Source organism: Myotis lucifugus, unplaced genomic scaffold, assembly GCF_000147115.1.
Source record: "Myotis lucifugus unplaced genomic scaffold, Myoluc2.0 scaffold_12, whole genome shotgun sequence".
Taxonomy (NCBI): Eukaryota; Metazoa; Chordata; class Mammalia; order Chiroptera; family Vespertilionidae; genus Myotis; species Myotis lucifugus.
Genome location: NW_005871060.1, coordinates 7,667,790 through 7,684,547, shown reverse-complemented (window position 1 = coordinate 7,684,547; position 16,758 = coordinate 7,667,790). Strand labels below are relative to the sequence as shown.

The following is a 16,758-nucleotide window of genomic DNA, read 5'->3' as shown; positions in this document are numbered from 1 at the left end:
TAAACATAACATGTTCAGGCATTAAGACTGTCTGCTTGTTCTAATTTAAATGTTAACAAAGCTCATTTACAGATTGCTCAGTAACTACAAAATTATATTTTAAATAATATAATGCCATCATCTTACGTTTTGATAGTGATTTATATTTACAAAATAACTGTATGTTGTCACATTTATTCCTTATAAATGATTCTCTGTGGAATAAGCATATTTCAGTTAGAAATTATTAATTAAATTTCAAGAGGTTAAGTAATTTGAGCAGGTTTACTCAGTTAGTACTGGCAAGATCAGATTCTTAAATTCAGGTTTTCTGACTCCATGTCTTTCTTTTGCATCACCACTGACTTCCTAAATATATTAAGAAATTCCTACTAATAGGTGGTTGACATTTTTATTTAAAATGAGTAAAATATTCATGGTAAATTCTACAGTTAAATAGCAATAAAAATAAATTTCTTTTTTAAAGTCTCATTAATAATGACTTGGCTAGCACATTTACATTCTCAAAGGACTTCTATTTATTTCTATTTTATTTGTGGAATAATCGCATGAGGTAGGTAAAGAGATTTTTAATCATTGTTTTGTGGATGAGGAATAACAGTTTATGACTTGTTCAACATTACAACGAGTATTACTTCCCAGCAAAATGTCCTAAGTTGGTACTTGATAAATGCTAGTTTAATGCTATAATTAACTTTTTATTTCCATTTGGATTATTTTTTTTTAAGTAGGATGATCATGCATAAATATCTCCTAAATTAAACCAATAAATGCCATTTAATTGTCATTTCAATAAGAAACATTACTTCATTTACTTGCAATCTAATCATCTGGAACGCATACACACTCTCATGCTCTTTCTCTCCATTATGAGCTGATTTGTGACCCTTCTCTCTACTCCCCTCGCCCCCAATTTATATGTTGAAGCCCCAACTCTCAGTACCTCAGAATACGACCATATTTGGAGATAGGTTTTTAAAGAGATAATTAAGTTACAATGAAGTCTTTAGGGCAGGCCCTAATCCAATATGACTTGTGTCTGTATAAGAAGGAATTTGAATACAGACATGTGCACACATGTGAAGATAGAGAGAAAAGACTGCCTGCCACCTACAAGTCAAGAAGAAGCACCTCAGAAGAAATAAATGTTGCTAACACCTCAATTTCAGACTACTAGCCTCCAGAACTGTGAGATAATAAATTTGTTGTTTAAGCCTCCTAATTTATGGGGCCTTATTATGGAAGCTCTAGCAAACTAATACACTTCTTAAACATCAATTATAATTACCCGTGAGTTTAAAATTATATTGTGGTATAAAACAAGTCATACCTTTATTGTACAACATGTATTAATGCTTAAATGATGTATATGTGATACTCCATATTCTAGCAATAAACTCCTTTAATGTCAGAAAACAATAAAAACAATCATTTGCTCTCTGAAGTAAATTAACCTTGTCCCTTAAACATAAGTATTAGTGAAAGTTTGCTAGCTTCCTGTAGTATACATGTCCCTTTTGTTGTTTCTCTTTTGACCAAAACCCAGTTATAAACTTAGTTATAATCAATAACAGTAATAGTAATTCAGTATTCCTAATTAATTTATTAAAATCCCTCCCCAAATCACGGGACAATGGCATGTGTTAGTTAATGCTTAGCTTAATATTATCGTTTAAGCAGCCATGATGCTTTTATCCTAAAACGGACAATTAATTCTAATTTTCAGCTAGAGTCAAATACATAATACAGCAGAACAAAACCCATACAATAAATAAGGGAAATAAATAAATAAATAAGGGAGTGGGGTCACATTAGGTATGTAAATGTAAACTTCTGCCACCATCGTGAAGACAAAGTCCATTTACTTTATACATTGTTTTGCCTTCAGTTATAAAGCTGATATTCTTCATGTCCCTAGGGACTACCTGCTAGAAATCAAATATATCTATTCAAAGAATAATTCCATTTTCTTTATTTTCATTTCCAACCATACACTAACAAGATTGGTTATTTATATTACTTATTAGGCTAATGTGTATGTTAAGATATATCCTAGGTAAACACTGGATCACACACACACACACAATGTTAAATTTGCAGTATTTTTGCATATTTGCTTTCCTAACTAGAAGCAACAGATTAAGCTCTCTATATTCAAGGATTCACCAGTGAGATTTAAACATTCGTTTATTCAATTATTCTTTCATCCTTCAAATGTTTACTGAACAATTTTCCTGTCAAAGTCCCTCACTAGGCAATTAGGGAACATAAAATGCGATTGTATGTGAAAGCCGCTAGCATAGTAAATGTGAGCTGAATCAGACCAAATCTTTGACAGACGAGCAAAGATCTAGCCTGAGTGATACAGAGAATTTTGTTGAGACTGTCAGTGAAATAGCTGCAGAGCAAAGGCATGAGTCAGACCCATAAAAAAGGAGAGGCTTCTTATTGCCAGAAATACAGAAACTTCAAGGAAGCTGGGTAGGATTTTAATAAGTGGATTATGGAGATGGTTATACTAGTGCAGCAACAAGGATGGCATTAGCAACAGTTGAGATGGAAAGAAGGTAGAAAGAGTCCTGGGGAAATGCCATAGATCAGTGTAGCTAGAGTAGAAGACTTGAGTAGGGCAGAGTTGAATATTCTTTTGGAAAGAGAAGCTTTGCTAACCTACTCTTTTTTAAAAATATATTTTTATTAATTTCAGAGAGGAAGGGAGAGGGAGAGAGAGATAGAAACATCAATGATGAGAGGGAATCATGGGTCGGCTGCCTCCTGCACGCCTCCTACTGGGGATGGAGCCCGCAACCCAGGCATGTGCCCTTGACCGGAATCGAACCCGGGACCCTTCAGTCCGCAGGCAGATGCTCTATCCACTGAGCCACACCGACCAGGGTGCTAACCTATTCTTTTTAACAGTGATGTCCCCCTGCCCCATCCACAGTCTACCTCCATGTAAAGTGACGTATTAATGTGAGGACAGAAGGAAGGAAAAATGTTCGTGCAACTACATGTCACTAAATAGTACTGTGTACACACCAAGTTTTTATTTATTTTTGTATTCTATTCAAATAGATGTTCAAATATTCTTCCACTAGTTTTAAAAAGAGGGAGGATGAAGTATCTGAGGGAATATAATACATGGCAATTAAATTTAAAGGTATTTATAGAATTCAATGAGGACTGAATAGAATTTATTAATCTCTGAAAGTGAGGTAGCTAGATATTTCAAATACCAAGACATTTCTGAGTTAAGTGTTACAAGGAAACAAGCACTAATATTCAAGGAGTATTTATCTTTAAATCCTTAAAAGAATTTTCTTTTCCCATTAATGTATTCTATAACCCAGCAAATTCTGCAAATATTTTAAAGTGAAAAAGAACTTTAACTTGAAATTTTCACTTCTCTGAGTCATATATGCTGTATTATCACATCAGTAACTATCAGTTTCATTCTCAATAATGTTTACCTGGAAAAGATCTTAATATAATAAATATATAATTAAGAAATAAAATGTATACCCTCCTCTGCATTAGATGCTGCCTTTCTCCTCTCTCATAAGGTTCATGTGGCCACCTACAGTCGCTAACTAGAATAAATTGTAGATACTAATGATAGATAGATCTATGAGTAAACTAATTGAATTTCACAGTAAGATCATATTTCTAATAAGGCCAAAGCCATACAGGATGGGGCAAAAGTAGGTTTACAGTTGTTTTTATGGAAAAAAATACAATAATCCTATATAATAAAAGGTTAATATGCAAATTGACCAAACGGCGGAATGACTGATCGCTATGATGCGCACTGACCACCAGGGGGCAGACGTTCAATGCAGGAGTTGCCCCCTGGTGGTCAGTGTGCTCCCACAGGGGGAGCGCCGCTCAGCCAGAAGCCGGGCTCATGGCTGGCGAGCACAGGGGCGGTGGCGGGAGCCTCTCCTGCCTCTGCAGTAGCACCTAAGGACATCCCCTGAGGGCTCCCAGACTGTGAGAGGGTGCAGGCTGGGCTGAGAGACACCCCCCCCGCCCCCCGCCCAGTGCATGAATTTCGTGAACCGGGCCTCTAGTAATAAATAATAATACTAAATAAACTATTTCCCGTACTCACACTGTAAGCCTACTTTTGCTCCACCCTGTATAATAACTCTGAGTCAACTTTTTTTTTTTTGCAAGAAAAACTAATTTCTTGGTTATATATATAGAACCTTGTCAATTACAGGGCAGCTTCATGCCATTGATTCTAAGATTAACTAGATTACAGGTAGAGTAAACTCTAGATCAGTGGTTCTCAACCTGTGGGTCGTGACCCCTTTGGGGGTCGAATGACCCTTTCACAGGGGTCACCTAAGACCATTGGAAAACACATATATAATTACATATTGTTTTTGTGATTAATCACTATGCTTTCATTATGTTCAATTTGTAACAATGAAATTGGAGGTCACCACAACATGAGGAACTGTATTAAAGGGTCGTGGCATTAGGAAGGTTGAGAACCACTGCTCTAGATAAATCCATCACTCGCCCTAAGGAAAAAGACCCACTTGAAATCCTGGGGGTAATGAGTCAGTAGCACCATATTGTACAAAAACAAAGAGAGGCATTTTTCATTGTTATACTACTAATATAATAACTGCTCCAGTGGTAGGTAAAGGGGATCAAAATGACAACTTTGGTGTTGTATTTCTGTGCCAGAACTAAATAGCTGAGTATTTGGAGCCACATAACATCTTGGGGACTCGTTTAACTCATCCATAAAATGAAAAGATGATTTGAATAAACTTTTTAAAGTTCCTTTCGGTCCTCAATTTAGTTGACTCTATTTTTTTACTTCTGGTTAATTCCCATATCAGTAGGGGCGTGCAGGAGGCAGCCCATCAATTATTCTCTCTCATCATTAATGTTTCTATCCCTCTCTCCCTCTCCCTTACTCTCTGAAATCAATAAAAATAAAAAATACTATTAAACAAAGTGTATTTTAAAATCTTACTTTTGTTTGTATAACATTTTATTACTTGAATTTAATATTGTCCATAAAAAATAATCAGTTTTGCCCGGCCGGCGTGGCTGAGTGGTTGAGCGCCAACCTATGACTAGGAGGTCACAGTTAGATTCATGGTCAGGAATGCCTGAGTTGGGGGCTTGATCCTCAGTGTGGGGTGTGCAGGAGGCAGCTGATCAATGATTCTCTCTCATCATCGATGTTTCTATCTCTCTCTCCCTCTCTCAAATCAATAAAAAGATATTTTTAAAAAAATCAGTTTTAATGTTAGGGGAAAAAAGGCTTATTTTTACTGTCTGTACCAAGTCCTTTTGTATTAGAATAACCTTTTCAATGACATTTTTGTTTTTTGCATTTTGTTTTTGTTAAGTGTTTGTTGTGGTTTGAACAAGAAGGAAGGTGACAAATCTAGCTAAAAGTTACTTTTTAATTATATAATAATCCTGAATTATAATAAAATGAGAAACATTGAAAACCAATTTTACATAATTCTTGGATAAGTTCTACATTTTTTGTTTTTACTCTCTTAGGAAGAAATATTATAGAAGTGTGTTGTTTGAAAGGTTAAGCAACCTTTATTTTTTTGAAATTACAATAAAAAAATGGGAATCTTGCCAGCACCGGTTTGGCTCAGTGGATAGAGCGTCGGCCTTCGGACTGAAGGGTCCCGGGTTCGATTCTGGTCAAGGGCATGTACCTTGGTTGCGGGCACATCCCCAGTGGGGGGTGTGCAGGAGGCAGCTGATCGATGTTTCTCTCTCATCGATGTTTCTAACTCTCTATTCCTCTCCCTTCCTCTCTGTAAAAAAAAATCAATAAAGTATATTTTTTAAAAATGGAAATCTTTTCCATATTTGTTTCATGAGAGTATAAGATTCATGTCCCCCTTTTTTTATCTTCTTTTTCAAGGTTCACCTTCATTAAGGGTCTCGGAAAGTCATAAAAGATTAAGTAGTATTTGTCGGCCCTTGTATTAAGTTATGAATACTTCAATATTAGTTGATGCTCATTTCCAATTTCTTCTAATAATCTTGACCAGCAAGAAAGAACATTGAAATTAGAATAAGAGAGCACATATTTGACTCATGGGCAAGTACTTAACTTTTTATCAGTTACCTTATTTAGAAAAATGTTTGCCATACTTTATTACATGAAAATTAGTTCTCAACAGAGCACTAATTCAGGGCTAATTGGGCAGACTCAAAGAGAAATTGAAGAAACCATAGGCTTGCCTGCAAGGCAACCGGGGCACACATCCATAGGCAGATGGACTGACCCTTCCTCTATAGGGGAGAGGTGGGAAGATGACATTTCTAAAGGTTTAAAAAAGAACTACCCTGCACATGCTGCTCAAGTGGTATCCAATGTAAATTCATATTCTTTTCCATCAGAAGGAAGGCTAAAACACACTTCCAGATTTTATCCTTTAATAAATCATTATACAGCTTCTTTAAAAAGTTTAGCTGGTAGAAATAATACCTGTGAATATAATTAAACATTACTATATAGGAAACAGTTGAAAGAGTAGATTAGAGCGGGGCTCTGGAAACAGACTTCCTGCATTCAAATTATGACCTGGGCACTTACAAGCTCCATGACCTTCTGTGAAATTCAGCCTCTCTATGGTGTGGTTTCTCATTTGTGAATAGGACATAATATTAGCTACTCACCTATTATTAAATGAGAGCTAAACATAAGTGTTTAGTACACAATAAGCATTCAATAGCTGTTATTCAATAATTACCACCATTACGGGCATTTTAATAATTATTTAGGCACACAGGTATTCTAAATTCACTACATGTAAGACACTTGATCATCATAAAGATATATACCAGGGTCTTAGTAACTTAGGCCCAAGTACCTGTATAAGTTCACTTTTTCTTTAATGATATCCCCTCCGATTTTTCAAGATTGATATATTTTTTAATAATAAGATGAAAATATCCTACATTTTCCATGAGTTTTTAAGATATTTGTGTGTATTTTTACACTATGACACAATTTTACTTCCAAGGAAAATTTTCTTCTCTCAAAGACCTGGTATGTGTATTTCTTGGTTCCTGGGTCGATGCTCAACCACTGAGCAACACTGGCCGGGCGATATGTCTATTTCTATCAGAGAATGAGAATTATAGATAATGGCACTCTGGTGTTTGAGTTTTGACCTACAAAAACAGCAGTTTCATATGGTTCAATCTACTCTTAATGCCTTTGTTTTTTCTTGGTTCTCAAGTCTGTTTCCAGGCACATTAGAACTAACCTCAAAGCTTCATCAAGTTTAACTATATTAAAACATCGATTAATATATTTGCTTTTTTCTCATCAGATTTATGATTATTTCAACTTCAAGAGTTTGAGGGTAAGAAACTAGTGTATGCAGAGTAAAACATTCCTTCTTCCCATGAAAGGTGCTAGAAAGATCAAGTAAGATAATGTCCATGAAAGTATTTTGTAACCTAAATTCTAAAAATGGTGAATCCACTGACTTTGAAGTCACCGCACAAAGTTTCTTCCCCTAACTTGTTTCTTAGACTTCTAAACTCTAAATTTCAACATTTTAAGTCTTCAAATTCTTCCCATAATATTTAGGCTAAGACTCAAAGCTAGTCCCTACTTAGTTCTAAGCTTTAATCCTGTTCTCACATACCTCCATGCAGACATTCATGCAGTTCCTGAACCTGTTATCTTTTCACCTATCTCCATTTCTCTGACCATATTACGGCCTTGGTCTGGAATGCATATCCTCAACAATCTACCTGAATAAATCCTTTTACTTCAAAATTCAGCTCAAGATCTCTTTAAAATAACTGCCTCAATTAAAACTCGTTAATCAAAATTATCTCTCACCTGAATTATCTTAGCTTCCCAATTAGTGTCCATATCTTTAATCTGTTGTTTGTCTAGTTCACCAACATTAGCCTAAATGATAGGTCCCACCACATCACTAGGTGCTGCAAATACGTTCTCCTTTGACTCCAGTATAAGGCATGGATTCAGAGACGCTTTGTTATTAGGTCTAAGACCAGCTCATAAGGTACAAGAGAAAAGATATGATGGAAAGGAGGGGAAAAACATCGTGTAAACCTACCATTTTCTTTTAAGGGAACTTGGGATGAAGAATTTCCAGAACTATGCAAAGTCATTCCTGTGGTATAAATTAAATTATTAGACAGTTTATAAAATGATCAGATATTAGATATAGAAGTAATTTCTTCTGATAAATGCATAAAAAGCAATAAAACATTAAGGTAGCATTTTCTTTTATTTATACTCAGAAAAATATGTCTTCCCAAAATAGGCTTATTTACTATTTTTAATGTCCAAGTTAAGCATATCAACTTGTTTTGCAGAATAAACTTAAAAACAAATGTATTGTTTATGACAATGACATTTTAATATGCCAAATATGAAGTGATGAAACTGAAATGATTTTTAAAAACATGTGTTCAAATGTTAAAAGAAAATCCAATATTCAATAAGAATGGATAATCTTAATTAAAAAATGCAGAAATAAATTTTCTTTCATGGATGAGTTTTATTTTATCTGTGTTTGTCTATGGAATATTTTACTATTCTACATCTGATATGTGATGGATTTCTTCTATGTAGATCAATAGCTTAGACTCTATAAGAGATCCCATGATAGTGAATGTACTTTGAAAAGTATTTTCTGGGCTATTTTTAATATATAAGATGTCTTTGTTTTTTATATGTTTAAAGTTTTTTTCCCCCACCAATTCAATTAAAATTGATGATAGTATAATCACTGAAAGTTTGGAAGCCTGTATTAATAAAGTAATGTTGCTTTCCATACATATTTATCAACTATAGTGTAGAATTCTTTTTTGACTTCATTTACTTCACATATCCCCAAACCAACTACAGGATGAGAAAATACTAGTTTCTAACTTTGTACAATTGGGATTAAATGATCAAACTTTGGTCTAAGGGAGAGATAACTAGTATTATTTGGTGAACAACAGCAGAAGATGGTTATTCTTGTTTCCCTTTTATCTCCCCAGCTGTTTCCTATTTTGAGGAATCTTTTGGACCTCTGTGCTTAAATAGCTATTCTTCTCAAAGATCAATTCTATGCATGTCCCTTTTAAGATGCATAAAGCAACAGGAAACCTGAACGTATTACCTTATATAAGGTATTGTGTGTTTATAAACACACAACTTCTCTACTTATATTAATAGACCCCACCTAGTTGGGAGAATTTGAAAAACTTAAGTCAACTAGGAATTTCTACCTACCAACCCATCCAGTCTGTTTTTAGAGACAATTCCATTCATGCTATTCTGAAAGTACTTTAAATAAACCTTTCTTCAAAAAAAAAAAATACAGCATTAGTGGAGTCTACTCTCACAGGCTTGTGAGGAAAACCCATAGAAAGGACAACCAAAGCCAAGGGTTTGCTGTCTGGTTCTCTTGGTAAGATGGTCATGGCTTTTAATTGCCACCAAGAGAAAGCTAAGAGTCTGTGCCACTAAGCAATCAGTTGTTAAATCATTCTAGTATTTCACTTGGTGCATTTTAAGTAGCCTAAAACTTTTATATTCACAAACAGTTTTGGTAATTGGGACATAGAACCAAAAAAAATTCTTTGGTAAATTACATTATCTCATTCACTTTACTATGAGCACCAGGTATGGGGGAAAAGAAGGTAAGCTTGTTTATGCTGACCTATAACATATGCTTGACCAGGGTCTTCAAAAGATGAGGAGTCTGATTCATGTTTCCTCCTTTCAGGACTTCTATTTAAACTTGCAACAGACTTTGAACTAAAGAGGAAAAGGAAGGTAGGAGGAGGAAGTGTCAATGTAAAAAAAAAAGGTGAAAATAATAAAACAAAAACAAATGGCATGAAATGTAGAATTTACAAATATGTAGTTCGGGTTAGTTAATTATGTTCTTACTTATTAAGTTTTGTGACTCCTGCCAAAGATTCTGTATCAGATCTTGCCATCTGGTGAAACGGTTTTCCTACCAACTCCACAATGGTTTGTGAAGGGGATTCCATGTTAACAATGACATTTTTCCGATGAGGAGAGAGAGAGGCCTGACTGAGATCGTGGTATGATTTGCTCATCTCTCTAGGCTTTTCCTCACACGAAGCTTTGCCACTCTTCTCCTTTGAACTTTTTTGCAATGGCTGGTAAAGCGACAGCTCTGAGCAGGAGAGCCTCTTCAGAATCTCAGCTTGAACTGACAGAGGTCGAACGGCAAGTTTGTTCAGGGTGCTGCTGGCCAGACTGCCAGTGCTGATTGCTCGTCCCAAATTAAATCCTCTAACGGACTCCGCTTGGAGATTCAGGCTCCTAAACGAAGCTCTCTCTACAAGGAAATAGGATTGCTTTACACGATGGAAACACTGCAGTACCTTTATGAGAAGAGTTATTTTAATAAACAAAATACAGCATGCAGTTTTTAATTGTCTTGACTGCCAGCATAAGTAGAAAGTTTTCAAAGTGTGGCAATCCAGGATTTTAAAGAGGAGGTTGGAAGGTCTTGGTTTTCATACCATCATCTCTCCATCCTTGCAGCTTTCTCCCATTCAGGGCCTGGTTAGCATTTCCTACTTCATCTAACGATTCCCTTGGATCCAATAATGTTTGGGCTTCAGGCTTACTGACCCCAAATTCCCAATTATCGGTTTCAGTTAGAAATGAGAATGACTTTTGACAGAGAAATTTTCAACCCTAGTAGTGTGTCTGCGAAAACCAAGGATGGGGAGAGAGAGGTGACACCTGGATAGGCCAACATGGTGAGATCATGCCAAAACGGAAGCTGAGCAGAGGAGTTTTGCCCAGAGAAAAAGTTCTTAATTATTATATTTTTAAAAGCTAAAGGCAGATTGTGGTGATAGTTGCACAGCCCTGTGGCTATAATAAAAACCATTGAATTGTACCCTTTAAATGGGTAAACTGCATGGTATGTGAACTATATCTCAATAAAACTGTTGCCACAAAAGGCCTTAATGGTAAATCATTTCTTTTGTTATTTCATTACTATGCCAATCCCACCATCCAATCTTGTTGGCTTTTCATGATTTAAATGTGGCACAGGAGCCGTGGGAGAATCAAATATTAGTTGTGTTCTTCTCTCTTGGTTTCCGTTAATTTACATGATCAAGGAGCTGGGGTTCTCTTCATGCTTAAATTCCTTTCACTTCTAAATATACCAGTACATCCAAAATCGTCTTTTACAGGCTAAATTTAGAGACACCTTATAACAAGCGCTTGGCTATTCTATTTTGGAAACTAATGTCATGGAAGCATTTAAACATTTGAGGCTATTAACAAAAGCACTGCATCACAGAATTTTTGCATAAAAGTCCTTCCATGTAAATAAAGGACCAGAAGCACAGAATTTGAAATGATTTAGTTGTTCATGCACTAGTAATCCACATCACAAGGCACTCCATTTGCCACTCCCATGTAAAGTACCAACCCTGTGTTGCAGCTCTAAGGAATATAGCTCGACTACTTATGTAAAACAGCTGTAAAACTTCCTTTTAAAAATGTTACACACACACACACACAAAATAAAATAAAATGTCAACTGTTGCTGACTTAGATCTTTAGATTGTTTTATTATTTTCTAATTCCTAGGAAGATTAATAATGAATACTTTAGATAGGAAAATACCAAAGGTTTGTAATATTCATGCATCAGGATGAAGTTTAAATAAATATGTCTCATTGTCCTCAGAAAAATTCAATGTTCTTTCTCTGAAGTAGAAGTGGACACCAAGTTAAAAACAGGATAATAATTTTTAAAAAAGACTTTCATTTAAAAATTCCCACAATGATCTTTAGCCTAAAATACAATTTTTATTACAGCAGACAACATTTCTATTTTCTTTAATAAAGATGAAAAACTGAATCTTACTCAGATTCAATTACCAGGAAATACCTTTACATTCAATACATTCTTCACCCTTAAGGCAAATGTAGAACAAATTTTGGCAGGAATAGAGACAGCCAGTTCAGTTTAGTATATATCTCTTTTGTAAACATCAAGGATTATGCTAGTTAAATCCACTCATATCCTACTCCTGTGTAGGACTTAAAATATTGCACATATTTATGGGATGGGATCATAAATCATCCAGTTACCTGGCTTATCCTACTGCTTTCACCTGGAAAAAAATCTAAACCAAGATGGGATACAGATTAGAATAAGCCTACATCCTAATACTAATTTTCCAAATTTGAACCCAAAGGCTTGCTAGTTCCACCCTCAGTCTGCACTCCAAACTTCCTGATCTTTCTTTGTGCTCTTTATTGTTCAGTCCCTTTTATGGTTTTGTAGTTCCTTATACGTCAACTTAACTGTATGCTCTTTTGAGTTGAGGGACATCAGTTATTTTTGTTATCCCACAGCACCTAGCATGGTGTCTTACAAGTAGTAAGTGCTCAATAAATGATTATTAATCTTAATTTAATTCCATGCAAATTAGTTCTTCAAAAGCTCATCAAAATAGAAAGATTATTGGATTAGAATTTAAGAGACCAGGGTTTCAGCCTTGTTTGACTTCTAACTCTAAGGCTAGGTGATACACTATCTTCTCTGAACCTTCTTCCTCATCAGTAAAGTTTCCAACATACTGGCCTCTAAGGTTCTTTCTTTCACAATTCTATAACTCTAAAGAAGTAACATGCATTTGCTAGCCCTTCAACATCCTATAGATAACACCAGTTATTTTCACTTGTCAGATAGTTACATGGGCAGGCAGTTACTTCTAAGCCAATTCTAACCAGAAAATAATTCCTTTGAAGGTTTAACAAAATCTGGGGAAAATATAGATTAATACCATTTTAAAACGCTTTCCCATATGAGTTCAAGGATCCACAGCTGTTGTATTCCCAGGGCAAATCTGTGAGATACAGATAGCATTCCCACTTCATGGATGAAAAAAGTCAGACTCCAAAAAGTCAATTATTTTCCTAAGGCCATACTACTACTAGTAGTAGTAACAATGGTGGTAAAACAATGATGGTCATGATAATAATACATACTTATTCAATATTTACACTATGCCAGGCATTTTTAAATTGCTTTACAGTACATTCATCTTCAGAGCAACCTTATGATGTATTATAAGGTATTGTCATTAGGATAATCACTTTACAGATAGGGAACTAAAGCAGAGGTTTTAAGTAGCCTGCCAAGATTCAGAACTTATAAGTAATAGTGTGAGGTTGGAATTCTGGCATCTGGCTCCATAGTTCATGATCTTCACTATATTGTTAAGATCTATACTACATTATTCTGGCATCTGGCTCCATAGTTCATGATCTTCACTATATTGTTAAGATCTATACTACATTATTCTTTAGTATAAGAAATGTTGAAGATGGAAGGCTAGCTTCACAGATGGTCTTCGATTATTTTTTATTATAGTACACTATACCACATCTATAATGATGTAACCTTCATTTGTTTAATTCTGGTTTGTACTGAATATGAGTCCAAGTAGAAATACTGGTAACCCTAATAAATTAGATATTTCACTATAGTTTGGAAACATATAAATTTTTTAGCAAAGCAGGAAAAGAAAAGGAATAATGAGATTATAGCAGTAGTTATCATATTTTAGCATGCATAAACATCAATACTAAAGAAAGCCTGTTAAAATACAGATTCCAGGAACCCAATGTCCAAAGATTGGGATATACCATGTTTCAGGTAGGTTTCTGGAATCTTCATTTTTAATAAGCATACAGCCCCTACCGTCTTGATTTTGAAAGGCTATTCACAGGTTGCCATCACCCCATTCTGATCCCATGGGGAATATAATTTCTGTAAGATTTCAGGATGTGAGAAAGTTTGGATAAGGAATTCAGAGAGCTCTGATGCACAGGTCATGAGTGTTATTCCATTAAATTTTTTAAACTAAGCCTTCAGAGTGTTTAACTTGAAGTTTATAACAATATACTACGCAGAGCTAGATTTTGTATAACTATATACTACACAGAACTAGGTTTTATATAACTTTAATTCTACATGTGGTCTTGCAAAGTTAACCTTCAAATATTTCAGTTCTGATTGAGATGTTCTTTCAGAGTTGAATTACTTTCTTCTGCTGGTTCCTTTTTAAAAGAAACCAAAACTACTCTCCTGACCATTTATATTGGGTACTGTGTCTATTCATCTCAGTCTCAAAACAGGACACACTCAAGTAAAACTAACAGGTGGGAAATGTGCTGAGGTATGTAACTTCACCATGCTGGGTGCATACTCCCCTGCCCCCTGCCTGTTTCCCAGGTTCTTTCCCCCATCAGGAAAACAACTTGCCATTTATGTTCAATCTATTTAATTACTTTTGTTCTTCAAAATTCCAATTCAAACGCCATCACTCAAGTACCCTTGTCTTTGCTCTCCCTCTCCTCTTCTCATGATCACAGAGCCTGTACACTATAATCTGTCATTCAAACCCTGACCCTCTATTGTGTACTATTTATTGTTTCATGTATATTAGTCTTACCTTCCCAAACAGTGCTTAAGTTTACTATGGGTAGAGAATATAATCCAAACGTCTATAACATTTACATCAGTTATCCTAGGGATAAACACAAAATATATATTTCAACAGGTATCCCCTGACTGATCTGGGGTCGTTTTCAAAAAGAACATGAAATTGAAATTTTGCCTTCTTTTCACACTTTTCTAAACTTGACTTAATCATTTAACATCTAGATAGCTTGTAATTTTTATCCTAAACATGGAAGTGCTTTTAAAATTTGTGGCAAAAACCATGCATACACCCTGGAGTCATCTGTCATCGTTTGTGTCTCCTTACCAATATCTTGGGCATCTTGGTTGCTCTGTCTTGCTTTCATCTGTAGCTGGAACTTATGCTGGGAAGAGCAGAGATGCAGCAGGTATTGGCATACCTTGCTGTTGTCTGTCTGGAAGGCATGTTTTATTCCATCTGATGTATTCTGCAATGTGATTTTCTTCTTCTACAATATTAATCAGGGGCATTAATTATTAGGATATTTCCCTATCACTTTAATATATGACCAAATTTATAAACAATAATTAACATGTAAATATTATTATTTCACATTATTAGGCATAAGTATTCCTTGACCTACATTCAATACAAGTATAGAAAAATATAAACCAGTATTATTAAAAATTCAGAAAACAAATGAAATTAATATCATTTGCATGTTCACAAATTATAGCCTAAATCAGACTATATACCAGCCACCAGCAAGGAAAACATAGTTTAATGAGATTATTGATATTTTTAGTTTACTGCAATGCTTAGAAACACCAAACCCATTTGAAATGGAAAGTACAAGAAATGTAAGTTTTACTGTCTTGGATAAAGAAAATGAAGTTCAACAAAAGTTGATTTATTAATATCTATATATATAAAAGCCGAAGCGACCGAATGACTGGTCAACTGGTTGCTATGATGCGCACGGACCACCAGGGGGCAGACGCTCAATGCAGGAGCTGCCCCCTGGGGGTCAGTGCACTCCCACAGCCAACCTCCCCTGGCCGGCCAACCTCCGGTGGTCCCATCCCCCTGGCCGACTGGCCAACCTCCAGCGGTCCCTCCCCATGGCTGGCCAACCCCGATTGGCCCTGATCAGCCCCGATCACCAGCCAGGCTGAGGGACTCCACCCATGCACAAATTTGTGCACTGGGCCTCTAGTATAATAATAAGAGCTGTGATTCAGTCAAGAAGAATCTTGTTGGTATGAAGGCTGATATGGAAGTTGCAGGAAGTTAAAAGAAAAATTTGGAATGGAGATGCACTGAATAATGAAACTGCTGAGCTGAAAAACGAACACATCAATTTTTAGAGATGGTAATTCTTAAAAAATTCAGGGAAAGAAGAACCAAAAATTAGTCTTATTTCCCTGATGTTTCTTGAAAAACAAATCTTTCTTGTGTAAGAAGGGCATCCTAAAATGTGACCTATGTTCTGAGGCTTGAAGGTGATCTGTGTGCCTTAAAAGTCTAGTATTCAAAATGCGAGATCTAAGACTAATGTGTCAGGAGAACTGCTTGAGTCCAGGTAGACTGTACACTAGTTCTTGGCTTCTTCTATGCTACAAATTATTCTCCCTACTTCATGTCCCTTGTCTTTGACTTCAAATGCAGAAATAAGTAAGCATAGAAAAGTCAATTTGGAAGGCTCACAAAAGATACAATAATGGAGTATTATTCAAACTTCATTCATGCAGGTAACATTTTCATAATTTCTGGTCTTGTTTATAAATTGCTTACGTACATAAATTCACTTAAAGAAACTTTATATCACAACTGTAAACAGAAAGCCAGTATCACTTGCCATAAATAGAATCCAACTATAAAAATATGTAATCAATGTAATAAAAACAAAATAGGATGCTGTTGCCAATGAAATCTCTGGGACCCTGTTCTCTTTGTTAAAAAAACAAAACAAAAAACCAGCATTCCAAAATGGCTGCAGAGTAGTGGAAGCTACACTCAGCCCTGCTCCCAGACTCAAACCGAATTTTCAGTTAAATTATAGAGCAATCAACCTGAATCACCAGCTGAATGTTAGCTGAACGGAACTACCATAACCAAGGGTTTGCAGAAGCCACATAGAGATTGGTCAGAGGGCTGCAGACAGGGCACGTGAGGGAAGCAACCAAGCGATGTGTCTCTCTCAAATTGATGTTTCTCTCTCCCCTAACTCTCTCCTATCCTCCCCTCCTTTCTATTCTCTCTGAAAATCACCTTAGCAAAAAATGTC

The 16,758-nt window shown here is 35.6% G+C and overlaps 1 protein-coding gene across 7 annotated transcripts in view; it reads right to left on the bottom strand.

Annotated features, from left to right (window-relative positions):
* PTPN13 (protein tyrosine phosphatase, non-receptor type 13) overlaps positions 1 to 16,758 on the bottom strand; it is a 196,356-nt gene that overhangs the window by 53,648 nt on the left and 125,950 nt on the right. For all 7 annotated transcript variants that reach the window (XM_014452047.2, XM_023750399.1, XM_023750398.1 and 4 more), the window contains 4 exons: positions 14,817 to 14,979; positions 9,929 to 10,346; positions 9,696 to 9,793; positions 8,097 to 8,153 (listed from right to left, as the gene is read on the bottom strand). In XM_014452047.2, coding sequence (XP_014307533.1) covers positions 8,097 to 8,153; positions 9,696 to 9,793; positions 9,929 to 10,346; positions 14,817 to 14,979 — 736 coding nt within the window. The remainder of the gene's footprint in view (positions 1 to 8,096; positions 8,154 to 9,695; positions 9,794 to 9,928; positions 10,347 to 14,816; positions 14,980 to 16,758) is intronic.